Source organism: Tyto alba, unplaced genomic scaffold (genome assembly GCF_018691265.1).
Source record: "Tyto alba isolate M040663 unplaced genomic scaffold, T.alba_DEE_v4.0 Super-Scaffold_22, whole genome shotgun sequence".
NCBI classification, from domain to species: Eukaryota; Metazoa; Chordata; class Aves; order Strigiformes; family Tytonidae; genus Tyto; species Tyto alba.
In genome coordinates this window covers 10,952,083-10,979,215 of record NW_024881296.1, presented here as the reverse complement: position 1 = coordinate 10,979,215, position 27,133 = coordinate 10,952,083, and the positions used below count along the sequence as shown (strand labels likewise).

Sequence of the window (27,133 nt, the reverse complement as noted above, 5' to 3'; positions counted from 1 at the left end):
TTGCAGCATTTCCATTAATATGCATGCATGTTTGATGAGCGGGGTCTGGTCCAAATATAAAATAGCGCAAACATGAAGCACTGCAAAGCAGACATCTGGGTTTCTTAAATGTTTCAGCTTTTTAATTGCAAGAAGAGTTAGAAAAGGATTGGCTAATGAATTACTTTGATTACTAAAACCATAGCAGCATTGGCTCTAGACTGTGTTAGGTAAAACAGATGCTGGACCAGAATTAGGAGTCAGGGTTCCGTTTCCAGCTTTGCCTTTGACCTGATGATACAGTAACACAGCATTTCTTTTTGTTGTGCCTCATATGAATAGTGACACTGCATGGAAGACGAATGGAACTCTGCTCATGAAGTATTCAGTCTCACTTGAATAATGTTAGCAATTTGACAGTATTAATAATGTGACCACTATCAAATCAAGCATTGAAGAGACTGCATATTTATGAATCTATTTAATTTTGCTATGAAAAATCCCAAACCAGAAATTCTGAGATATGATCTTTGTAAAATGTAATTTATGGGTTCTCCTTCTCATGTTTTCTAGAAATTCAAAATATGTCTAGAGGGATTATTTTTGACAGGTGCTGTAGTGAAAAACTACTTAGAACTCCTGAGTATATAACAGAATCTGCCAATGGACAGTATGTTATTTAACATGTACAACTCACTAAATTACATCTCTCCACTGTTCCTCCTTACCAACTTTTTGCTTTAATTTTGCAAGGATAAAAAATGTGAACAATTTTAAATTTTCCTTCAAAGGCAGAAGATAGAGATGTCTTCTTCTCAATGAGGTGAACCATTAATTTGGCCCAGCCTGTCTTATTAGACTTTCACCATGCAACAATTGGTCCTAAACCAACCAATGACTGTGTATTGACATAATATTTTCATACACGGTCTGTCATGCACAGGTAAATCCCTTTTACAGACAAGAAAAGATAAAACATTATGCCTTGCCTAAAGCCCATGCTGAAGTACTAGTGGTCTGTTACTGGAAATTTTGGAAGGTCATGTGTTCTATTAATCCAGATTTTAGGGAGGAAAACTATAACTGATGTGAGAAAGGCAGCTGTTCCTGCTGCCTTTGCAATGAGAAAAAAAAAAAGACCATTGAAGAAACAGACCAAACTAGCTTTTTAAAGTAGCTTTTAGTTATCAATTACACCATATTTGATGGATTTGAAAACATAGATTGCAAATAAAGTTAACGTTTATAAGAATAGTTGCTTTAATCAGTGTTTCATTTTCCTGACCCCTGATTTTCTCTGTTTCTAACCCTTGTGTTACAGCAGTAGTTTGTCATATAAAATTGCCATGACAAGACCATAATTTGTATATAGGTATGTGTTTTGAAAGACATCAAAGCTACCTCAACTACCCATGTTTTCAGTCTCAGTCCACAGGGAATCACACCCTTCAGCCTAGCCCTTTTTATACTACAATGTGTATAAGAGAAGAAAAAAAAAAAACTACCAGGTATTGTTTGCCAAGACACATTTCCAGGAAAATTCTGTGGCTTCTACAGCTGACTTTTTTTTTTTTTTTAATCTAAACTAAGAATAGATCTAAACTGAAAGCTTTATTTGGACTCTTATGAAGGCTGTCACACATCAGCACATATGTGGGTCTATCGTTAAGTTTTTGGTGAGGAAGGCTGATGTTTGGTCCGGCTTGGTGTTTTAGGCCTGAAGCCATGCTGAGTAAAAATCATTGGGCTACATTCAGGGACAGGTTGGGTTTGGAGCCAGTACAGCCACCCTAGCGCAGCTGGCGGCCGGTACACCACCTGATTACAACTGACGCACTGTTTCACACAACACCCACTGGAAACAAAGGTATAAAACCAGGTGACTTCACAGGTCAAACTCTGGTATCTTACTTGCTCCGTGGCTGACAGGAAGGTGTTCACTTGCACTACAGGCTTGTCTAGGCCGTGATGCTGCCGGTCACTTTGTGAGGATGCAACTAGAGCCACCTCTGAGCCCTGGGGGGAAGCACCTTAGAAGAAACTATGGCCATAACAAGAGCTTTCGCTGGCAGGACATCTGGTGAAGAAGTCTAAATATCGGTTCACCTGTTCCCGCAGCAGGGCGCGGGAGGTCTGCCCAAACGCGGCTGCCCAGAGGGAGGTGCTGCTGAAGACAGCCGTCCCGAGCCGAAACGCGGAGAGGATCGTATGGAAGAAGAGGGGACAGCCATTGCCCTGTCGTGACCAGGCTGCTCCCCGCAACAAGCGACGGGGTGAGGTGAGGTACCTGTTGCGAAGGAGCCACGCGGCTCCCGCTTCGGCGGCCTGTGGCGGTAGGACCCAGCTCGCAGGGTTCACGCCGTCGGGAGCAACGCCCCGACCGCCGGGCAGGGGCAAGGGCAGGGGCAGGGGCAGACACAGGCGAGGGCGAAACCACCCGAGGGCGCGCCCTCCGTGGGCGGGAAGGCGGAGAGGGCTCCTCCTCCTGCCCTCATTAGCGGTCTGCGATGGGTCTCGGGGTGGGTGGAGAGGTTTAGTCCCGTTTCGGCTGGGCTACGAGCGGCCAGCCGTGCGCCATGCACTCGGGGAACGGCACGGGCACGACGAGCCGGCCGGAGCCCGCGGCGGCGGAGCCGGAGGCGCCGGGCGAGCGGCCCCTCTTCAGCGCCGGCACCTACGAGCTGCTGGCGCTGCTCGTCGCCACCATCGGCATGCTGGGCTTGTGCAACAACTTGCTGGTGCTGGTGCTCTACTACAAGTTCAAGCGGCTCCGCACGCCCACCAACCTCTTCCTCGTCAACATTAGCCTCAGCGACCTGCTGGTGTCCGTTTTCGGCGTCAGCCTTACCTTCATGTCCTGCCTGAGGAGCCGCTGGGTGTGGGACGCCGCCGGCTGCGTCTGGGACGGGTTCAGCAACAGCCTCTTCGGTGGGTGAAGGGGCCACCGTGGCCTCCTGTCCCCCCTCGTCCCGCTGGGTCCTTCCTCTCGGCTGCCCTCCCTCTCCTTGCCCGCCTCCCCCGGGGGTCCCGCGCCCTGTCCCCACAACGCTCACGTCCCACCACTCCCCGGCCGTCCCAGGAGCTGCCTCCCGTTTCAGCCCGTTGTCCCGTTTCAGTTAACCCGCCCTCCCTGCGGGGCGCGCGGCGGCCTCGCGGGGCGGGCGGAGGCGCCTTCCCGGCCGGGGGAGCCGGGGCCCGTGGGGCGGGCGGGAAACGGCCGCTGCGGCGGCCCGCTGGGGCCGGGGCTGGGGGTCCCCCTCCCGGCGGCGGCGCCGCACGGCAGAGCGCTGGTGAGGAAGTCGGCAATGCTTAGGAAAATGGTCCGGGGCAAGAGGCAAATTCATCGGGAATCTGTTGTTCGTCCGCCCGCCCTCGCCGGCGTGACGGGAAACTTGGGGGGGGGGGGGGGGGGGGGGGGAAGACAGCAGAGTTGTTAAAAGGGGTCTCCGAGCTGACCGAGTGTTGCGCAGACCTCGTCAGCGTGACAGATGGTATTTTATACGAGGAAACGCAGCGATCTGTGGAGGAGCAGCACGTACGGCTGGCTGCAGGGTCAGCAGCCTCGGTGGAACAGGGGGAAAGAGCCCCCCGGCCCCGGGGGCTGCGGCCTCCCCGCTGCCGGGACTTGTCTGCCTGGAAAGCTACCCGGCCTCTGCCAGTGCTGTCACTTTCTTTATCCCTATGTGAAATTAAAGTACTAGCTTTTGGTCATAACAGTGTCACGGTTGGGTTTTGGGAAGCCACTGATTTCTGTCAAATTTTTAGCACTGCAAACAGAGTACTTCTGCTATTTCCATTTTCAAAAACTGTAAGCTCTTACTGTTTTCCTTCCCAAAATTCATACATACCCTTTACAGAAGTCTGCAGAAGAGTAAGTTGCAGTCCAGCTATGTACGTGCAGTCTGTTAATATGGCTTTATCTGTAAAAACAAAGGATGCTGCAAAAGAACGGGATCGTGTTTCTAACGGGGAAAGTGCTTGGCTAATCAGTAACCAAATCTAAAGCTCCTGTCAGATTGCTTTTTCTGTCAGAGATGTGTAAAGTAGAGATGGATCGCAGTGCATCCATGCAATGTGTGTACACTGAAGACTGGCTCTAATAAGGGAAATTAAAGTATTTAGCAAGCCTTGTAGCTTTCCTGCCTAATCTTTATTTCATGTGTCACTATAGTCTGTCTTTGGGCTGCTTGGACAAAAGCGCATGGTTGCTGATGATTGATTTGACTGCTGTGCATAATGCAGCAAAAATCTTATGTCTTGGAAGCTGTGGTGGATGCAGGATGTAGTTAGCCATTCGTGCAAGGTTTGGTATTCAATGATTTCTGCGGTCCACGGCTCTCAGACATTTCTTTGCTGGTGTTATCAGGGAAAGTACTAGAGAACCTAGCTAACATAAGGCTGTCTACATCACTCAGGCAGTTCAAATGCTTGAGGAACTCAAGCATCTGCTAACCAGATTCTGCCAGGCAGCTGAACATTAAGCTTACCCAAGAGATGTAAAGTATAATTCTGTTCCTGTTTTGATCCTTTATATATTATGCCTTCATCAAAAATAGTATTTTCCATATAGGGTCAAAAAATAAGGTACATAGTAGAAGCAATGTTAAAAAACAGGCTATAATAATCTCCTGACATCTTTCAAATAGAAAATGTAAACAATGAGGTATAAATTGGTTGATCACATGTGACTTTTAATTTCTATTTATTTTGGGGTGTGCTATGTAATTTCTCACTATAAATGTATTCAGCAGTATTGATGCTTTCCTGCATCCCTTTATTTAATAAATTTCTCCCCAAAGAAATGTAGGCAAATTCATGGGCCTTATCTACAGAGTAGTCAAGCTAGCATCACTTGTTTGCAAAATTACATCTTCCTGTGCTTGGTCATGTAATTTTCCTCTTCCATAGTGTGTTTCAGTGGGAAGAATTTTTATTCTAAATGATGCATTAGAAAAGTGTGTGTTTGTGTGTAGTTTGTCATATGGAAGTAGAGAGTAAAAGCACATCTTAATGTTCAGGAATATCTGATGCATGAATTTACTTTGTTCAGCTGCCATGTAGAGTAATGGAAAATATTTAACTTGGCTATTATGATATGATGCTAGCCTAATAAAGTTATGACTAATCTTAGGCTTTCCTTTTGTACGTAATATTGTTTTCATGTTCTCAGCTGGAGGTAGAAAGGTTGTTCTTTTCTGTTTGTGAAGTGGTTCCCCACCTGAGTAGGATAGCAGGGGCATGTCATTACTGAGGGAGAAAAAAAAAAAAATTATGCCCTGCAGGTACCATCACACTGTGTTTGTCATCTGGACTATTGCCACAGCAGCTTGTATTTTCATTCCGTAATAAGTGTACGAAGAGAGCAGTAATTTGAAGGGGTTTGGGTGGTCTTGTTTTGTTTTTTTGTTGTGTGGGTTTTTTTTTCCATTTTTTTTTCTGTTTTTGTTCTTGTTTTGTTTGTTTGCTTGTGTTTTGTGGTGGTGAAGGTACTGACTGAAGATTTAATTTGGAGTAATCAGGTATTATATTACACTTCTGTATATGAAAGCCCAAGTTGGTGGTTATGCATGTGGGGGGAAGGTAATGTAATGGAGGTCTTGTATGTGTATTACCTAGCAGTGCTTCTTAAAGCATAACACACCCCCTGCAGTACCTTTTGGGGAATAAAAAATACATTGATTGATCAGAAGACACACAAAATTAGCAGCTTTTGAAAGTGAAGTTCTCATTAACTAAGCAGAGTAGTTACAGCTTTGCAGTTTTCAATTGCTCATTAAACCAGAGTGACCTAATAAAGGCATTTCTAGAATAAAGTGGTGGTAGTTCTGATACCATGGATATAGAATCTAGTAAATCATAACAGATACTGTGATGTTACTTTACTGCTGGGGATACGTGCTGGGATTGGACCCAGCACAACTCATTTTACATCGGATGACCAAAATCTGTTTGTTTACAGCTGTGGAATTGCATTCTTGAATATGTGAGCTTTCTGTACCAGCCCTTTAGGTCCAAAGGTTGTTGAATCTTAAATTCAAATAAGGTAATCCCTATGTAATTTTTTTTTCTTGGAAGAACAGCCCGTAAGCCCCAGTACTTGGTGTAAGCTGTCTTCTTTGTTTGACCAATGAGAGGGTCCCATGACAGTAAACAAGTATGGGACACATCATTAAAGCTTTAAATTCAGAGTTAATTCTCAGTAAGTTTTAAAAATCAGATTCTTTTCAATTACTGTAGTTAATAATCAAGAATCACTTCAAAAATCATGATGTTGATGCTTTATTTTAAATTGTTATGTCTTGTTAAGAGGTTTTTGCTCATACTGTTTTGGAAGCTAAGATCAAGGTATTTCTGTGTTCCTCTTAAGAATGTCAATATGATGAAATACATAGGTGAAGTGTGTGCTTAAAATAAACTGATAGCATCTAAATTTTCAGAAATCTTTGTTATGTAATGATGACAACTTTTTGCTAACCTTGCAACAAGGAGGGCCCTCTCTTTACTCCTCCTAGGAATTTTGGACTGGGGAATCTGAAAATGTCCTTTGTGTAAGTCCTTTTCACTTTACCAGCCAGTCTAGCAGTTTGGAGACATGTGAGATCTGGAATTTAGATGCTGTAAGCAGATGTTCATGTTCTGAAATTTTTCAGTTGGGAAGGTGGCAATAGAACTGCAGGTGGCCTGTCTAGGAATAAATGGCTGTTTTTTTGTGTACCTTGCGATAGTCTACCTTGGCGCTATTGTAACTTTTTCATTATGCAAGTGCATGTATTATCTGCTTCTTGTGTTGCACTGTGCATCTCAGAACTTGCTGTTTGTGCTACTGCTGGCTGTTTCTTCTGGGACTTGAAAGCTTTTCATTGAGCCTTTAGAACATGCAGAGAACTGCATTCTACAGTGCAAAACTGATCATTTTGACTATTGAGCGTCTGTCCTTGTCACACAAGTAACAATCCCAATTTTTCTTTACTTATTAGATTCTGAAGTCAAGATACAGTTATACGTCTTCACATTGGAGGCCATGAAAACGGCTTATCTTTGCTATTACAAAGCCATTCTTAGCACTCCATGTACTAGTGTGGTGAAAATTGATGACTAACTGACGAGTCTTAGTCTGAGCTTCAGTGACATGGTTGTCTGTCTTGGACAGTAATCCCCATTTAATTCAGCCATATGAGTTCCAGTATTTTTTAACAGGTGATGTATCCCGATGAAATATGATAGCTACTTCAATTAAGTGATGTATTTAAACCACGAGGGTCACCTTTCCATGGAGGTGTACAGTCAACTCTGTGCTAGTTCCACTGAGTCTGCCACCCTCTCCTTACATGAAAGCTTGTAACTCTTTCCCTGTCTGTAGTCAGCCAAGCTGCAAGTAGTAGAGATCTGTGTAATCTCCTTATCTGATTTAGTAATACAACTCATACCAGGGAGGCTTGCTGCCTATCACTGAGAGCACAGGTTTTTTGGTAGAATTGCTAGAGAAGACACCTGGCAGCTAAACATACCCAAATGTCTTTGTTAACAGGCACAGATACCCTCATACATCAAGGAAGAATTTGTTTAATTGTGGAATACAGGATCTGGGCATAATAATTTTTATGCACATCTGCTGGCTTTTTGCAAACAGACAAACAAGATTTTTTAAAATGACAGTGACTGTCACAGAACTTGATGTGCACAAGAGAAGTCTGTATTCTGCCCATCCATAAGCAGCGGATGCTTGCTTTAATGCCTTCTGTACATAGGAATAAGCCCTGAGGGATCCAAAGTAAGCTAGTCTGATCATGTGGAACATACATCCATACCTCTCAAGCATAAATCACTTCAGCTACAGGTAATGGCAACTAAACCATCTGCCAGTAGTGTTGTTCTAACACTTTCCAATATGTTTAATTGAGCAAGGGAAGAAAGGAGTGGAAAAACTGTTTGAGAAGAGGAATGGTCTTGAGGAACAGGAACAAAAATCATGTATCGGAGTCTCTCTTGACAGAAGAATTCATAGTAAGGGTATACTCTGGGGTAGGGTTTATTATTTAACCTGAATTGTTTGTGATTGAAAGGCTAGTGTTACTGAAGTGTGGTTAGAGACCGCTGTCTTTCCTAACTGTAAGCAGTTCTTGTAAGGGTAATTAAACACTGAGAGCTTTTAATGTCAAATTAATTGAAAGTATTATGACCCTTCTAGACAAGTCACTATTGGTATATAGCATCTAGATCTTGATGAGCTACCAAGTAAATGTTGAGATCCAGGTGTATACTTCCTTCTAATAATGTGAACTGGAGGATGGGAAGACTTGTAAGTAGTTTTACAGACTGTACTTAACTGCTGCAGAGTGTACAACTTAGGTTTTTTTTTTTTAAGGCAAGCTGATTCTGCCCTCCCCCTTCTCTCATACACACACACACACAGAATACTGGAGTAAGGATTAATCGCCAGAGATTGTCCTGTGAACCTGGCTTCAGTTAGCATATTTTAAAACAAAGCAGAAACATTTATCTGCATATAGTTGTTAGCTACTTTATCTAAGGCTTTTCTCTGCACGCTGAAAGAATGATGCCTTGTGCCACCTTATTCTATTACCAATGTATGTTATATGCACTGATTTTAATCTCACTAAAAGCATTTTCTGTGGTTACTCAGCAGGCAGTTTTAGGGTCTTGTGTTACAGGCAGCTGGAGACTCAATCAGCATGCTTTCAGCTTTAGCAATTTTGGGGGGGAAATTAATTAATCACTTGCAGGATTGAACATGGAAGAGGTGATTAATTCTGCTGTAGTTTTATAGGAGAGGTGTGTCTATAAAATGTACTTGAAGTCTGTTGTGTCTAGAAGTGATTTTTATCCACCTAGCAGTGACTGTGGATGCTAAAATACGTTGAAAAATGAAGTGGTACATAGCTGTCACCTAAAACACGTTGTAATACCTAATTGCTGAATTCAGGTAATATATTTTGTAATACAAAACTACAGAGTACAATAGCACCTTGTCTTGCCATGGACAAGAGGTTGCTTCTACTAAACTGCTGCTGTCTCGCTTTTCAGATGTGAAGGAGGTGAGGAGGGGTTGCAGAAGAGTGTCTTTCCCCTCTGATTAGGTATGCAAAATAGTAATTCAGCACTTGGATGCAGGTCAAGGATTAATTGATATAGAAAATGTGTACTTTGACAGGAGTCATGGTTTGTCTCTGAGTTGAATCTCCTTTGCTATGTTATGCTGTCATTGCTCTGTAGATACGCTCAGTCTTCAGGTATACATACCTGATACCCTCTCTTGTCCAAATTACAAGCCATGTTTTCAAGGGGCAGTGTGGCAAGCCATGCAAGTAAGTTGCCTATTGCATGGAGAGGGCAGAAGCGATTGTGGTTTTTGGAATTAATTGAAACCAACACTTCTGTTTGAACGCATTGCAATATTTTTGTTCTAATGAAGGATTGTAAAGTTGGAATACACACATCGTATGGGACAATGCACTGCAGCTCAGATGTGTTTTGTGCTCTTTCCCATGATGACCTACGCTGTGCAGCTTGAAGTATTTAATGATATATCCAGACTAATGTGACTCTTGGAAAAACCTGGAGTACAGAAGAAATAATTATCCCACATGAGACAGATTTTTTTTTTTCTTTCAAAAAAACACAAACAAGAAGAAGTAGTTTATCATTCCTCCCCGATTCTGAGCAGCTGGCTACTGAAGAAGAGGAGGAGTTGCAACATAGATGTTGCATGCTGGTGGCTTAAAGAAGACACTTTTCTTTTGCTATATTTGACCTACGTTCTTTTAAATGGGAATGACCGCATTCATGCAGGGGTAATTGCCCAGGCTTAAATCAGAGCTAAACCAGGCAACTCTAGTTCTTAAACACAAAGAGTATGTACGTTTATAATCACTAATTACAAATATGAGTATTCTGAGATGAAAATCTATAGATCAGACAAACGTCTGTAAACAGTGAGCAGTCAAGTCTTTCAGAAGGAGTTAGGAAGACTGATTTGCTAGTAGAATAAATCAACCCTCAGAATTATGGGCCTTAAACTTTAATAAAAATACATAGATCTCGAGTATCTCAGGAAGCTTTAAGCATAACAAAATTTGCTTCAGGTGAAATCTAAACATTGTATTGAAATGCATATGTTTGCTAAGAGCCAAACTAGTGAATTCCAGCATTTGTCTCTCCCTTGTCTGAAGAAAAGTACAGGTTTTCATTTCAGGTTCTAATATCCAAACAATAACCATAATGGCTTTCTGTAACAGGTGTGGGTTGGTTTTTTTTTCGTTTGTTTGTGTGTGTGTTTTTTTTTTTTATCAGCACATATTTTGTCATATTAAAATGTGCAACTCACTCAGAATGAAATCTAAATAATTTCCAAAAAAGCTGGTTGGGAGGGGGAGTGAAGTAAAATTCAGTGCTTTCCTCTGCACTAGACAACAGAAACTGAATAGTGCATGGAAAAGGGATCATCCACATGCATAAATCATATATAGTTGATAGCAGAGCAAGAACGTGCATGATGTGAATATGTAGTGGTCTAAAGGCAAGGTTCTTCCAGATGAGAACTGCCACCAAAGTGTATGGCATTACGCAAAGCATGGCATTTCTGTGGGGACAGCACAAGAAGCCTTGCATCTGTGTGCTCTTGGCAAATCTCTTCCAGAATTTGACTTAATTCAAGTAACACTGTTATATTCTGTGGTTACAATGGGCATTGTGACCTGCTGTTTACCAGCTAAACAAAAGTGACCCAGAATCAGTGTACTGGGTGGGGAGGGGGAGGGGAGAGAGAGAGAATGGAAGATGGAGTCCTCTTTATAATGGCTTGAAACAAAAGATTCATGGTTGTTTCACAGGGGTGGTAATAGACCAATTTATTGAAAGGATGGGCACGAGAAGGTGGCATGTAGGAGTAGTGGCAGATATCTCAATCGACATATGTATTAGATGCTTCAAGTTTCATTATTCGTGGACGGATGGCCTGTATTCTCACTTCTTTAATGGTAGCTGTAACTACCAAGGTAACTTGAGATCCTTTATGGTCATAGATTTGTGTTTCAGTTTGATCTCTGAGCATGCAAAGAAGAAAACCAGTAGCTGTGCTTGCTACTGCCATGTATTCCCATCCCTTCCAACCGAAATGTGTGATATGAAAGAATGTGTTCTTAGGCAGTGGGATTGAAAAGGAAATACTAAAAATGGAGGAATATAGAGGACAAGACAGGCTTATGTGTGTAAGTGGGGAGGTATGAGAGGAATGTGTCTGAAAACTGACTTAAGAGAATCTTTGAGAGGGTGACAAATATTCTACTTACATAAGATTTGTGTGTGTGAATGTGTCTAGGTAATACTACGTGTAAGGTTCCTTTTTTTTTATTCCTGCTGTATCAGCCAAAAATTCTGGGAGTCAGCTCCTGCTGCCCCACAAGGGTATAGCTCCACTTGGAAAGTGCCAGCTCAGCACTATGGGGGAATTGTGGCATCAGGCCAGACATGTTACATAGCTGAAGCATATGCCATCTGCTTATCTGAAGTACCCAGGACCTAGCCTTGTAGAGATGATGCATACTAGAGTGTGTCACATAGGATGGAGACCCTGAAGTCTGCTGATTTAGCCAGCATAAAGCTAAATACCAGATGCATGCAACCATTCATCATCAGATAACACCGAGGACAACACACAACTACAACCTTTCACCTCCCCTCTTGCCTCTGAGAACCTTTACCTCACAGGATATGGAGTCTCATAAATTGCTAAATTTCATAGCATGATACCATTAATAATAGGGACAGTTACCACAGGTACATGCTTACCAGCCTCTGTGCTTTATTTAGCAGATGAGTAGTTAAAGAACACTTACACATGTTCTTCAGTGTTAGAGTTCTGGAACAGTTTTGGAGCTTAACATCACAGCTAGAGTCAACATGGAGAAATCAATGTTAAGAATTAATCCCTTACCTGGGGGGAAGGGGGGGGGGGGGGTGAAGGAAGGAAATATGTATTTTGTTCCATGAAATCGATAACGGGAAGGTTATATTTTTCACTTGTGTTAGTAAGTGGTCTTCAACATTTGTCTGTAGTGTTGAATTCCAGTTGCTAATACAAATTAAAACCTTGGTTTTACTTTTGTTTTAATCTGAATTAGCTAACTAGGGTTAGCATTGTGAATTTTTTTACAGTAGAAGCAAACTGTAAATTTATTTTGTAATTCTTGATGTGAATATGCGACTATGACTGGAAATAGAGAAATTAATATTGTACTACTACTGCTCAAATTTGCCTAGAAGGTCAATGAGTAGACAAAAGAAGGGTATAGCAAGTAAGAAGACCTTTTTCCTCTAATTTAAATGTGAATGTCTTCCAATCTAAATTAAGATCTTTCTGGAGGCTTGCATAGTGTTTGAAAATCAAGGTGGCTACAGATGTATGTTATCAGTAATTATTTCTAAATATAGGTCATGCCAAGAAGGCTTAATGACCATGGAGGTAGCAGAGAATATTTAATGCCCAGCATAGCTATCCCATCAGATCCACCAAATGCATCGTATTTCAGATATATGTCTTATTAGGATGAATTTGATAGGTTTGTCTGAACCACAAATGACCGGTGCTTTTGATTGCTTTGTGCACAATCCTGCGTTTAAGCCCCTTAACTGTGATCCTCTAAGCATTGCCTCCATCCTTCCTGACATAAGCATTTAGTGTTAAGATTGGGCAAAAATACAGAACTGTGAACTGGCCGTAAAGAATGACCTCTTAGGATGAAAGATAAACTTTATGATAAAACAATATTTTAAAAGAAGTCCCTAACAGTGGAAAGATGATTGAAAGATTATGAAGTGGAGCCTAATATGGAGAAGGAGGATCTTTAGAAATAAATATTTCTGAAAGCTTTGGGTTAAAATTCAAAGTGAATAATGGAAGAAGTCTTTATGTACACAGGCTCCATTAATGTTTAATATGAATTTTGCTTGAATGAAGACTTCGGTATTCACTTGTGAACCCTTTGCAGTGAACTATAAAAAACTTCACTCAGCCTTCCTTCTCTATAGCTTCATTGACATTTGCTGGGAAGAATCTGGATGATGAGCAAATATGCACTACATCTAACAAAACTATGATGCAAAGGTGAGTTTTTGTATATTTGTTTCAAGCTTTAACTGTGTATCTGAAACTACTTTTACATTTCTGCTAGTTATCTTGCAGAACAAAACACATCAATTGAGGATTAGCTTTTATAGAAATTATTTTGATATAACAGCTTTGGTTTCAAGGGCAAAATTCCTAAGCATGTACACTGCAAGCTTATTTGATAGTTATTGATTCAGAAACTATTTTCTTTAAAGATGGAAAGTCTGATTAAAGACTGGCTTCTAGACCTCTGCAATTAAGTGTACTCAGACAGGAATTTATTAGAAGCAGGCCCTTTAAGAAATGAACCCTTAAATCCATTTGTGGGTGACTTCAAAATGAATGACTTCTTACTGAACCCTTTGAACTATGAATCTAGATTGGTTTTGTGAATATCTCTAGTTTACTTCATGAAAGCTATGACATCATATATAGATTGAACAGTTACTCTATAGGTGCATCTTTAGATGTCGTATTTGTTGCCTATCTTGTTGTTAGCATTAATAGGTTAATAGAGCAGATTTAATAGAATCCTAGATTACCATGGGGGGAAAAAAATAACTAACTTTAAATCATCTCAAAAGGAAATACAACTCTTATTTGTTAATCATAGCCAAGAGCTGTAAAGTTCCAGCAGTACTCTCTAGGATGTTGAATCTATCACAAATGCTGCTTGAAAACATCCCTTGACATCAGACCTAATCTCCAATTGAATTAATTTCACCTACCAAAATGTATAAATTCTCTTTTCCCCAATTCTCATTTAATTATAATTTTCTTGTTTGAGAAGAAATTTTCCACCCTTGGGATCGGTGCAGCAGAGATACAGGTAGTTATCCAAATAAGATATAGGTAACTCGTTAAATACTTTTCTTTTGTCTTGTGTAGAAATTTGGTTGGAACTTGACAGTGCTATTAGCTTATGGAAAAAAAACTGCAGATCGTGAAAATGCATGTTGCACTCTGACTATGGTATGTCGAGTTTGAACAGACTGTTTTGAGATTTTTGTTACTGTGAGTGTTATTAACATGTATCATTATGTGTGGAGGTGGCAGGCATATTCCAGCTCTCGCTTAGAGTTGTACAAGACCCTTGGGCATTTTCTGCTTTTATGGCTTTGCAGTTTCATAATGGAATTTGTTGCCACAAAGTGCACACACAGAACAGATGAAATTCCCAACAATTGGGAAACTCAATTAGCATAAGATTTCCAGTCATTGCTGCAGATCATTCACAGATATTGAAGTCAGTTCATACTTCAGTGGTCTGTCCGTGAGGCTATTCCAGTTACACGAGCTAATTTGTGCTGCTTCTAAGTTTTTCTTAAAAACTTCAAATGTGCTTCGGTTGCATCTTGATGCAGAATAGAAAAGATGCATAATGGGGGGAAAATTCACATTGTTTTCTGTTCTGATCTCTCCCTTGAATTTTATTAAAGTCATATTAAAAAAAGAAGGACCTCCCCCAGCCCCCAGTGCAAAACTGGACCTTATGCTCCACTGACTTCTAGTGGAGCATAAGTTCCTAGGTAATTTTGACAATTTTGAAGAATCTACTTATTGAGAATTTTTTAAAACTTAAGAGTTAAGAATAAAATTAATAGTTGAAACTTTTACAAGCTGGAAAACTGTTGCCAAGAGTTACAGTCATTATTTCTATCAAAAGCAAGAGCTCCCCAGATTGTGGTATAACGGAGTTGTACAGCTGCTTGTATTTTGAGGGCTTAAACAATTTGTGATGGTAACATTTGAAACCTTGAAATCACAGGTTTAACCTTCAAAATACACAGACTTTACAAAGTAAAAGCAAAATAAGCTTCATCTTTTAGAGATTTTTGCAAGCTTTATTTCTTTTTGGAAAAAGGCATCTAAGCACACAATACACTAATAAAGATATTAATGTAAATTATATAGAAACAGGTCTAAAAATTGACCAACTACCAGATTCTTATGGAGTAATGGGTGTTTAACTTAAGTCATGAGAGTTACTCTATAGAATTTCTAGATTAGAAAGATGGAAAATCAAATTTACAACTCTAGCAAAGTTACTTGCATTCTATGGGAGTGTAGTAGTATTTCATATACCTTTTTTTTCCATACTGTTTTTGGTAACATTAAAGGAGGGGAGAGCAAAAAATGCAGTGCAATCTTAAAGTGATTCCTGTGAGTTAAATTGCTTTTGAAATGTTGCGGACAGTACCTGGAAGTTGTTTCTCTGGCTATTTCTGCTCCACTCAGCAATGTCCCAATGCTGAGAGATGCTGCCTGTAGCTCATTTCTGCTCATTCAGGAAAAGTAGTTCACTGGTAATTCCTCATCTGAGAGTTAAAAGGTGCTTATCTGCCCATTTAAAACCATGTTTACATACATGTGATGCACACTTGTAAGATAGCTGCTACCCATTGAACACACTGAAATTGTGTTTTCTTATTAATTCCTGTGTCATGTAGCCCACTGTAGAAGTTACAAGGACAAAACCCAAATGACTCAAACAGTGTTATCTACAGCACCCTTCACCAGACTTAATGTGTTTTTCTTCCCCGAGTTATGTACTCTATCTTTCTAATACACATTTTAAAACTCATCTCCTTAGGGAAGATCTCAGTATTCCTGTTCTTACAGGTATTTCTGCATGTCATCTACCACAAATACAGGCAGCCATGGTTTCACAGCACACAAGGGGCTCTTTTTTTTTTTTTTGGACAAATTTCTGTACATTTTGTCTTATCCTGCAAAAGCATTATGTTTCCAATATCTATTTTCATGGTTAACTGCTTCAACCTCTACTCTTATAGCTGTGACCTTGTTACAGTAGAAATCCTGCATCAAAGAAGAATTTACTGTAGTATGCCGTGACCTGCATTTCTTGCCTCATGCCTGCATGCTACCAGACACTTCCTGAATACCAACAGAACAGGGATTTGCATTTCAGTACATCCTGCCCAACAGGCTAACCAAGGTCCCTTTTACAGTTCAGGTAGAAAACTCAAGTAACCCTTTAAAGAGCAATGGTTTCAGACTGAAAGGGGTTTGCTCTAAAACTGTTCTAAGATCTATGTGTAAGTACTAATTTTTACAGATATTAAGCTTCCAATGACTTCCTTGAGAATGTCAAGGACTCAGTAAATTATTGCTTCTGAACACTTGTACTTTCAGCCAAGTGTGTGTGCTTTTGATTGCTTTGTCATGGCCGGAATTCAGTACTCGTATATAAAAATTTATGGGGAAATATTAAGAGTACACAAGGACATTAGTCAATGAATACCACTGTAGGGAGAAGGAAGGCCGTAAAGAGCAAGAGGTTAATTTAGGAATTCTGACTCACCATCCTGAGGAGCTGTTCTTTCTCTTCACTGATCACAGACAAAGCTTCAGTGCACTGTGCAAGCAAACTGAGTGTACAGTTGAGTGATGTGAATTTTCCTCCATAAGCATGTCTGTGGATGATTTTAATAGCCATCAGGTAAATATTTGTAATTCCTAATCTTTGGGCGCAGAGAAGTGGGAGGGGGACTTCTTGCCTTACCTTATGTTCAGGAAGTTGCCTTTGGTTGTATAAAGCATATACCTGAGCTAGAATAATTTTAGATAGTACCTATATAATTCTGTAATTATTTTCCAGTTCCTACGAAGATCTTGCTTAGATCCACATTCTTCAGTCTATTTTCCGCATGCTAGGTCCTGAAAAAGGGCATGAAAGACTTCCTATCAACTTCATTAAAAAAAAATAAAATGACCAAACAAACCTTAAGTCTTTTGGAAACCCTCTAGTTCACATTTGCTAGCCCAATTTCTCTTTCGAGCCATGAAAACTAAATTCTAGGGCAATGACTTATACAAGAAAAAATCCCCACAAAACTATATATAACTAAATGTGAAAGCATTATGCCTTGCCTTCGGCATGCCCAGCAACATCTACTTCTTTTTGCGATGAAGGTTTAAAAGTAACACTGGCAAAAAATGTACATATTAAAAAATTAAATTAATTGTTTCATTTTGGAGAGCGCCATGAAAAGAATGTGGCACGTTTTCAGGTGGAAAATCCTGACTCTTAATCAAGAAAGCTTTCTAAACTAATCACCTGTAAAAAGGGATTCTCTAATACTTGCAGGATAAAGTAATTTTTCTTAGAGATCTTGAAACATATCCTACTGTGAGACACTTGGTTAATAATATGCTGGGTTTGCAGTTGAATGCCTTGACACAGAGGCTATGTTGCTCTAGGTTTTGTTATTCTTAGTTGCCTTCCTAAAATCCATGTTGTGCATAAGTGTGCTATTGTTATTTTTTCTTCCTTCAATACTTATATTTTTTTCAAAGTGAGATCAGATATACGTGCTGTCCTTTGAAGGTTTCTGCTGGATATAATGTTTGTCTCCTTGGCAGTGAAATCTGCATGTTCAACCTTCTCACAGCTATATAAATGCTTGTTATGACAAATATGAATGTACTTGAAATAAAATGCTGTGCATATGTGTGACAAAAGACTTGTGCTTCGTATTAGATAAAATGTACACAAATTTAGACACACATATTTGTATAACCTTAGAGTGCTGTGAAATACACCCTTTTGTCATTTAAGATTCTGTTTATATGAGCTTGACTTAATCGTAACAGATTTCAGGTGACTGACATATTCCTGATGGGCAATTTGGGTTTTGATTGTCAAATTTCAGACCACTGAAACAGAAATCTTTATATCCTAATCAAGACAGAATTGCCTTGACTTCATTAAATTATAAAAGTGTCTGGATAGGGTAATGCCAAGAGCTGAAAATGATCTGTGAGTTCTGTCATAACATGTTAATAACTGTGTAGTGGGGTTGAGGTAGACAGAAGAGAGTGCATGAATAATTAAGACAGTGATATTTTTATGACAGCATCAAAATAGGCAAGGACACTCAACCCAGTGTCTTCCAGATGAGACTCCTTCAGCAACATAACACTTTGCTTTCCTGGTTGTTCTTTGGAATGCAAAGACTTCTAGGAAATCTTGAGGTTGGAATTCTCCTAGTCACTTTGTTCATATTAAAGATGCATATATCTATGCTTTTAGTTGTTAAAGGCTATTTTGACTTTAGTCTCAACTCTGAATGCCCTAGGTTTCTAAGGGATTTTGTTGTTGCGAATTATATAATTTTCGTATGGCAGCTTTTTCTTTAAAAAAAGAAACAAACAAGCTCCACAACAATTGCTAACAAAGAACACAACCCTTGGAGCATGATCTCTCACTTAATGAAGTAATGTTTAGGAAGAAATATTAGCTTGATCTCATTTTTTTTTCTCCCTAAGTCCTAGTTCTTGGCCATCGTACTTTATGAATCAGATGCTAGACACCCTACTCTGAGTAGTTTTGAAGTTAGTGATGCTATTTGAGTTAGTAGTTAGTAAGTAATGGAGTACCACCTGAAAAGCTTATTGGTGTTAGATTCATAATATGAGCTAGCAAATTTTGAGTTAACCTGCTAGGAAAGGAAACACTTATCAAGAGGACTTCAGTCCCATTTGCAATGTTTGTGAATGATTTAATTGTTTTTCTTTATTTTTCTTACAGGAATTGTTTCAATTATGACTCTCACTGTTCTTGCCTATGAACGCTACATTCGAGTAGTCCATGCCAAAGTGATTGACTTCTCCTGGTCTTGGCGGGCTATCACGTACATCTGGCTCTACTCGTTAGCCTGGACTGGAGCACCTCTTTTGGGCTGGAACAGATACACATTGGAAATTCATGGATTAGGTTGCTCAGTGGACTGGAAGTCAAAAGACCCCAATGATACCTCTTTTGTGCTCCTTTTTTTCCTTGGCTGTCTAGTTGTACCTGTTGGCATCATGGCTTATTGCTATGGCCATATTCTATATGCAGTAAGAATGGTAAGTTAATTCAAATAAGACCTTCTCTTAATGTAATATTTTCAGTGGAAAATGTTGATGCTGTACGTTCAGCTTGTATCAGAGCCTAAATTTGCACTCTCACTTTCTGTTCAAACTTAGGAATGTTTAATGTTCATTCATGTCAGGCACCACTAGAAAGGATGTAAGGTTGGTTGGAAGAAAAGCAACCTGGAGCTACCAAGGTCTATTTGTTGTGTAGTTTTACTGGGAGGCAGGTTAGCGAACTGCTTATGCTCACCAATCCACATCAGAACCTCCCTTGAAAAGGGGGAAAAAGAAACCTCTGTTAAAAGTTTTCTTGATTGAAGAACTCTCCCTCCTCCTCGCCACTCTTAAGAAGATCACCCTGTAAAACTCTTCCAAGTGGAGATTAAGCCCAGTTAAAACAGCTTCCCATGTTAAGGCAACCCATTTTAATTCAGCCCAGATCTTTAGTGTCAGAAAGTGTTAATGTTTTATATTCTCTGGGTAATTGGTCTGGCCTCATTCAAGTTTGTGGTCAACAGTACTGGCACAGCTGATAATTTATGGAGAATGCTTACATACATGTCCCATCTTTTCCTCATTTTATGACTCGGTTCATACTGGGAACCTACAGCCTATTATTCTGCTTTAAAGAGAGATTTCATCATTTTAAGGTAATAAACTATGTGGCAGAGACGTACAGAGAAATCTCTTTATGAAATTCTCTTCTCTAAAGATTGCTGATGACACAGTCTACAGCTTGTAATGCAGCGTGTTTTGTTACATCACTGGATTTATTGTTTTCCAGTAGATTTGCTATGGCATTTTTCCTCAGATTATTTTTTTACACTTTATATACACCATAAAAGTTTGGGAAGCACGATGTATACTTCCAGAAGAATTATGCTTCACAAGATGAGGTGTATAGTATCTGTTCTTAAAACTAAATTAGTGAATTATTTATAAATAAGTGTAGAACTTACTCGGTTTCAAGTAAAATACAGAGCTATTTTACCAATATCTTTTATCTTTATATTTACAGAGCTATTTTAGCATTTTATCCTTTTCTTTTACAGCTTCGCTGTGTGGAAGATTTCCAGACTGTTCAAGTGATCAAACTTCTAAAATATGAAAAGAAGGTGGCTAAAATGTGTTTCTTAATGATCTCAACATTCCTTATTTGTTGGATGCCCTATGCAGTGGTCTCCCTCCTGGTAACATATGGCTATAGCAACCTTGTAACTCCAACAGTAGCTATCATCCCGTCTTTCTTTGCCAAGTCAAGCACCACTTATAATCCAGTCATCTATATCTTCATGAGTAGAAAGGTAGGTACATTAAAGATTTTCTTACTTGAATAATTAGTAACTAGTACCACAGTTGTCAAATTTAGATGTGATTTACTTTAATCTGTGAAGCTTGGATTTTTTTTGAAAGTTTGAACAGCTAGGATAAATGGTAAAGATCTAGTAGAATTAAAATCCCTGATGGTGCTTAAAGTAGTTACCTTTTCAGAAATTGGATTTTAAATGTCTGAATTCACACATGAGTACTCACATGAAAGGGAGGGGAAGGAGTGTCAAAGTTTACGCGTCTAGTTTTCATGGTTTACCCATGAAATGGATTACAACTAGAAAACCTCATCTGAATTGTTCCCTTACCACAACAGAGCTCCATTAGAGAAAACTCAGAATATCTAGTGTCTTTTTTTAGGAAGAAAAAACTTTCCTCTGACTTTTCAGTTATGGCAACACAAGATTGAACAACTTGGCATAGTATTTCAAATATTATACCTGTAACATTGCTCAGAGCTTCATTGTATTCAAAGACAAAATCTCATGTGTATGACAGCAAAATGTTTTTTGGAGACAGACTGTATACTGTTAAGAAGACCTACTTATTTGAGAAACAAGTTTTTATTATGAGAAATATTTTTATTATGAGAGTCTTCATTATGAGCAATAGACTACTGATTTAATGGTGTTAACTGGCTCATTTCAGTGCTTTACAGAGCAAAGAGAGTGTAAGTATTTGGAGTTATCAGTGGCATGTCGTCAAATATGTGGAAACTAGAAAACTATACATCTTTCTGTAAATCATCAGTACTGTGAACATGACCACTGAATGCAGTTAGAAGGTGCTGGTGAATTTATTTAGACATTAAAATAGCTTCACTGTAACCCAGAACACTAACTGGAAGTGTAGCATGCACATTGTAAAATTCTGAAACGAAGATTGTATAGAGCTAAAGATATCTGGAGTATAATGGAATCACTTGACAAAGGGTAAAAAAACATGAATGACTGTCAGAAGGATTTCACTATTTTTTCATTACCTTTTAGCTCGTTACAGAGATGGAATTTTCTCTTATTTCCTACACTGGTTTGCAGTTGCCAGCCAGCAGCCTTGGCCAGCCAGCAGTTTGTAGGGACAAGGCAGCCAAGTCAGTGTGTTGCCAAGGGTGAGCTTAAATGCTGTTCCTGAGTGAAGGCAGGAGGCCCCCAGTGTGGCATCTTGCAGCTCTTCCCCTACAGCTCATTGCACAGCAGGTTGATGCAAATTTACACAGCTGCATGATATCAGAGGTGGCCTGGATATGGGCAGCTACCAACAATCATGTTCAAAAAGAGTATTCTTTTCAACAGAGTGATTTTTTTTTTTTTTTTATTTTTTTTTTTAATACAGTAACAACAACTCTGTACCTAGATGTTAGGTTGAATAGTTTATCTGAAAAAGATTTTGTACATTCTGATACCAAGAAGCAAATCAAACTAGTACAAGGCACAATGCTGGTAAAGTCATAGCTGAGATAAGAATGAATCAGCTGAACATGCTTATTGGAGATAGATTGTGAAGTACATCTCACTCACCCCTAATTCCAGATTAAGACCAAAACAGTAATATTTTTGCTTATCTTCTGGATTATTTTCAGAAGGAATCTTAAAACCAGTTCTTTAGAATATCCTTCCTCTCTCTGATCTGTTCTAACGTGCTTGTGCCTTCTCACTTCCATGCTACTTGGAGGTACCACATTATCTCTGAAATCTTCAAGGCCTCCACATGACCATTCTCCTGCACCAAATTATTTTTCTCTATAACCTTGTAACTTTCTAGGTTCCCCTTCCCAACAGGACCTATTGCTTCCCCTGTGTCAAAGTGGGATTAACTTCCTGTAACAAAACCTTGTTCCAAACTGCTGTGTTAGAGAGCTGGAAAAGCAAAGTTGCTGGCCATGCAGGATAATACAGAATAATCCTTAACACAGCTAAATGGAAAGCTGTTGAGAAAGATGTCCTACTCCTTTTTCAGAGAAAAGAGGTGGGTTGTTTCCTCCCTGACCCTGTTTGATGCTGTGAGTTTTTGGTTTTGTTTTTTTTTTAAGTCCTCTTCATACATTCCAGACATGTTTTGTGATGGTTTATTAAAAGAAGCAGCAGCTGCCCACTTTTTTTCTTGTAAAACCAAAGCACTTTCCCAAAGGATCATGTTTGAGCTTTAGATGTGTGCAGACATGGAACTGCTGAATGCTTTGCTTTGTGAAGGGGAGACTATAATTGGAGCATTTAAAACAGTGCTACTACTGGAATTATTCTATATACTGATGCAAACTTTCACTGAGTACCTTGCATTATGTAGTCACAAGATAGAACAGACTTCCTGTATCATAAGTGGCTTCTAGTTAGCTGAAAGACTTAGCAGAACGTGTAAAATTTAATTTTACATCTATGACATTCAATGCTTTTGTTAAAATTCCATATCCTGGAGTTACTTTAAAGGAAGAAGACATCACTTTGTATCCCCTTCCTCCCCCTGTTCCTTCACTCTGCATCCTCAAGTGAAGTGTTTCTGGGAATATTCTTCCCCTGCTAGATCAAATGTGTGACTCTTGAATATGGGAACAGTACTTACAGCACACTTTGGAGCCTGGTTCTCTTGTTCTCAACAGATTGTCAATTGTAGATCTTGCTGCTGGTGAAATATTAAATCGCATTTCAGTGCCCTCTACTGGCTAGGTGATCCTATTCAACTGGTGTAGAGAAGAAAGTACCCACTAAAAACCCACCATGTTTGTTACAGTACTGAAACTAGGAACAAGGAGATATACAGAAATCTTATTTTGAGTCATTCACTGAACTGCTGTCTTCACTGGATTGTACACAATAGTGAATGCTTAGGAAGTTGTAACTTCATTCTATTTATTCTCTTTTGCAGTTTCGACGATGTCTTTTGCAACTCCTGTGCTTTCGCCTGATGAGATTCCAGAGGACTGTGGAAGAAACACCAGCAACAGGGAAGGACAAACCAATACGACCAATAGTTATGTCTCAGAAAGCAGGGGACAGGCCAAAAAAGAAAGTGACTTTCAGCTCTTCTTCCATAATTTTTATTATCACCAGTGATGACGCTCAGCAAATAGATGACAACAGTAAACACAATGGGACAAAAGTAGATGTCATCCAAGTAAAGCCACTATAGGGATGAGCTAGAGAGACGTGAGAATGAGATGGACTTCAACCAGTAGACTGTTTAGGTTGGAGACCAGTTTCAGTGGCAGTGTCTGTGGGCTGCCAAAGGAAACCACATTCTTAAGCTGTGAAATACCGAAGGGATTCTGCATCTGAAGCTCTGCAGGCAGTTCAGTTTTGGTCACAGTACTGAAATCTCTGCATCTGTGCCAAAATTGCTGATGGATGTCTTTACTCTGAATTTTTCTTAAAGCATATTATAGGATTGCTGTTCACAAGAACTTGGTTGAGCTGAAGGAATGTGCTGACAGAAATGTTACAGAGTTCAGCAAGGGCAAGCGCGGAGTCCAGCGCTTGGAAAGGAGGAACAATGCTGCAGCACAGCAGGCTGGGCCCTGGCTGCCTAGGATGCAGGTCTGTGGAAAAAGATGTGGAGTCCTGTTGCTCGATGAGCAGGGCATGAGCCTGCAGTGTGCCCTGGCATCAAGGAAGGGCACCAGCATCTCAGGCTGTACTGACAGGATTGAAGGCAGTAGTCTGAAGTGATTATGTCTTGACTCAGCCCTCACTAGGCCACATCTAGATACTGCACCCAGTTTTGAGACCCCAGTACAAGAAGGAGATCTGTAAACTCCGGTGAGTTCAGTGGAGTCCCCCCAGATTGTCAGGGGTTGCAGTACTTGGCCTGTAAGGAGAGGCTGGGGGAGCTGCACTTGGAACTGGAGAGGAAACATCTTCAGGGAAGCGTAATATCAACCTTCCAGTAGAGGTGGTGAGGTCTTCAATAAGATGGAGCCAGGCTCTTCAGGGTGATTCACTGTGGAAGGATCACAGACAAGCATGAACTGAAATGAGAGATTTGGATGGGATATAGAGAAAAGCTTTTTCACCCCAAGGACAGTCAAGCAGTGGAACAAGTCAAGCTAGAGATTTCCTGAGTTTCCTTCCAGTTTCAGCTATCCTGTGATCCTTGAACTGCCGACATTCCCAGTGCACACAGTTATCGGGGGAGGATGGAGAAATGCTTGAAGATGGCTGCAGTTTAGTTGGCCTGAATTAGTGTTTTTCGGGGTGGGGAGAGGGAAAAGTGATGTTGACGGTGACTGGGGTCATGGTTAAACCAGAAGCCCCCAGAAAACTGTTCCTGTGTACTCAGCAAGCTGTTCTCTTGGTGCTACATAGTAGGACCCCTGAGCTACATAGTGTAGAAAATCATGCAAATCAAAGCACCAATGAGAAGGTCAATGAAAAGGGAGGATTGGATTTTTTTTTTTTGTTACGATACGTGCTTTGTGCATCTTTATCTTGCATCCATTTATTCTATACTTTGACCAGGAACATCATCCTATATTAATGTCAAAGCTGCACTGGCACTCAAAGTAATGGTTAGAGAAGAGCAGGGTAATTTTTGCCTAAGTTGCAGTGTGAGTAAGGATTGTCTTACTTGGAGCTCAGTAAAACGGACTGATGGAGATTTTTCTTGGGTTTTTTCCTCTCACCTTTGTAAGTGTTGCTGGTACAAAGTGGCAACAGGATTCTGCCCCAGACACGACTTCCTGTCAGCATTGGGTGAGTAAGTTAGAGAAGTAATTTTGAATTATGGTGGCTGGTTCTCTACCACATCCGTTGCACCGGTATAATTTCTCTGCCTCAGTCTGCTAAATGGGCAGCGTGATTCTGCAACATGCAGCTTTTTCATCTCTGTGAAAGCTGTAAGAAAAGAAGTTAAGAAACTGCTTGCTTCCTCTGGGGGCAAATCTTCTGAGCGGTATAAAGGGAACGTGCTAAATAACTGTTGGCACTGTAGCCATTGGTCCTGCAGTCAAGAATAAAACTTAAAATAAATAGAGAAAAAATCAGGGTCTAAATGTAGAAGCTTTCAGCTAGTTCCTGAGTAGGGAGTGACCTCAACTCAGAAGTGACTGACTTTGTGCTTGTGCCCATGCTTTTGAAGCAGCCCATTTGTTATATGTGCACCCCTCTAGAGCTTTAGCACTGGTAAACTGGCTCTCTGTTGTGTTTAAAAGTGCATCCAGAATCTACTCTTGTTTCTAGATTAAACCACATAGAAAACAGATAATAAATACTTTTTCTTTCATATTTATTATTTTTGGTTTGCTACAAATGCATAGATAAGTTGTCTTACCATGTCAGAGATCTGTCCTTGCTGAAGCATGTTCACTGCAATGTCAAGAACTGTATTTTCAGCCAGTGATCACATCTATGCACACATATATTTACGAAGGGAGATAGATGTGCATTAGCATACCATGTAATAATTCCATCCTTTTAACAAAATGTTTGACATTTTTAGTGTTTTAGTGTTTTCTGTATGTTGAGCCTTCAATGAGTGATTAAATGTACCTTATTTATATCAATGTGTTCTCGGTGAAATATTTTTTTCCTCACTGAGAGGGAGATGGTTTGGTATTGTCACTTGTTGGATGCAGCTTGAAGGGTAGCATTAGGGCCTGAGAGAACAATAGCATTTCAGGATTCCAGTTGACCTTTTCAAAGAACAAGTATAGGGTCTGTAAGGAGAAACTATCCACTGTTCAGATTTATGAAGGTAAAACTTGAGTAATTAACAATAGCAGTATACGATTTTTAAAAATAATTGATGCGCAGCATATTTACCACTACAATACATAGCACACTGACAATTATGTAACAATATATGAAAACTCAACACTAAAAATTATTGTAAATTTGTTACCTTGGCTACTTTTGTGTAAGTTGATGGCCTTAAATGATAAATTTTGTGAACTGTTTGAGGTAGCTTGTTCCTATAGCCTGTAAAGTGTCACTGGCTTTGTAAGTGTGGCCATGTTGAGTTAGCATGCTGCAGTTCTATTTGCTTATCTTTTAAGCCTAACTCTTTGCTGTGGGTAACTGCAGCACTGATGCAAAATTCACACCCTGCTACAGAATTTAAGTGTTGTAACAATCATTCTTGGAGTATCACCAGGTTATTTACGGATTTGTTATATATATGGGGTTTTCTAAATTTTAAGTCTGTCTTTGGTCTGTTCTGGGGAAGTTGCAACTGGGTGGTTTACCACCATGGAGATGCAGAAACTTATGTGGGACCTTTCTCTCCCATTACAGGGAATGGAAGAGGAAGATGGTTAGCATTAACATTTGGACCGTTAGCTGTTCCTAAAGTACCAGAAATGCAGACTTAAGAAAGAGGAGGAGAAAGTGTGAAGGGCAAAAGGATAAGAAGAGATGAGAAGGGTACAGTATTTACAAACATTTTAAATAAACTAGTTGGTAAGAACTTTCATGACCCTGTCATGCAAAAGGAAGTGGCAGGTGTGGTGAGTACCATGATAGCCTCAGAGCCAATTAATTTCTCTTAATAGTGTTTCATTGATTTCATGCATTACTGGAAAAATACATATGATGATTTAGCTAGAAGGCTATTTGTAAATTTGCAAATGCAGGAGCCTCAGTTAAATTGCCTCCCAGCAGCTGGTGTGTCAGGACTCTGTTGGGAGGCACTTCTGCATCCCCTTCATGCTAGGGGAAGGATCCCCACTCACCCTGTGTTTTGAGGCAGTTATGAATCCTGGAGCTTTGTCCACTGACCTGCCAGTGCAGGGGCTTCTGCTGCTGCTCTGGATCCTGTGGAGGCAAGAAGCTGTAGGATGTGTGATGTAGATCTGCTCCACAGCCTTGTGACCTTCCTCCTTTTTTAGCT

General features: G+C 40.1%; 2 protein-coding genes across 2 annotated transcripts in view; one reads left to right on the top strand and one right to left on the bottom strand.

Moving 5' to 3' along the window:
• Positions 1 to 2,910, bottom strand: part of WDR64 (WD repeat domain 64) — a 74,820-nt gene extending 71,910 nt beyond the window's left edge. The window contains exon 1 of the mRNA XM_042796183.1: positions 2,828 to 2,910. The gene's annotated coding sequence lies outside the window, so the exon portion shown is untranslated. The remainder of the gene's footprint in view (positions 1 to 2,827) is intronic.
• Positions 2,479 to 26,006, top strand: OPN3 (opsin 3). Its single transcript, XM_042796184.1, has 4 exons — positions 2,479 to 2,907; positions 18,660 to 18,979; positions 20,041 to 20,292; positions 23,177 to 26,006. The coding sequence occupies exons 1-4, from the start codon at positions 2,556 to 2,558 to the stop codon at positions 23,438 to 23,440; spliced, it is 1,188 nt and encodes a 395-aa protein (XP_042652118.1). The 5' UTR covers positions 2,479 to 2,555; the 3' UTR covers positions 23,441 to 26,006.
• Positions 26,007 to 27,133: the final 1,127 nt, after the last annotated feature.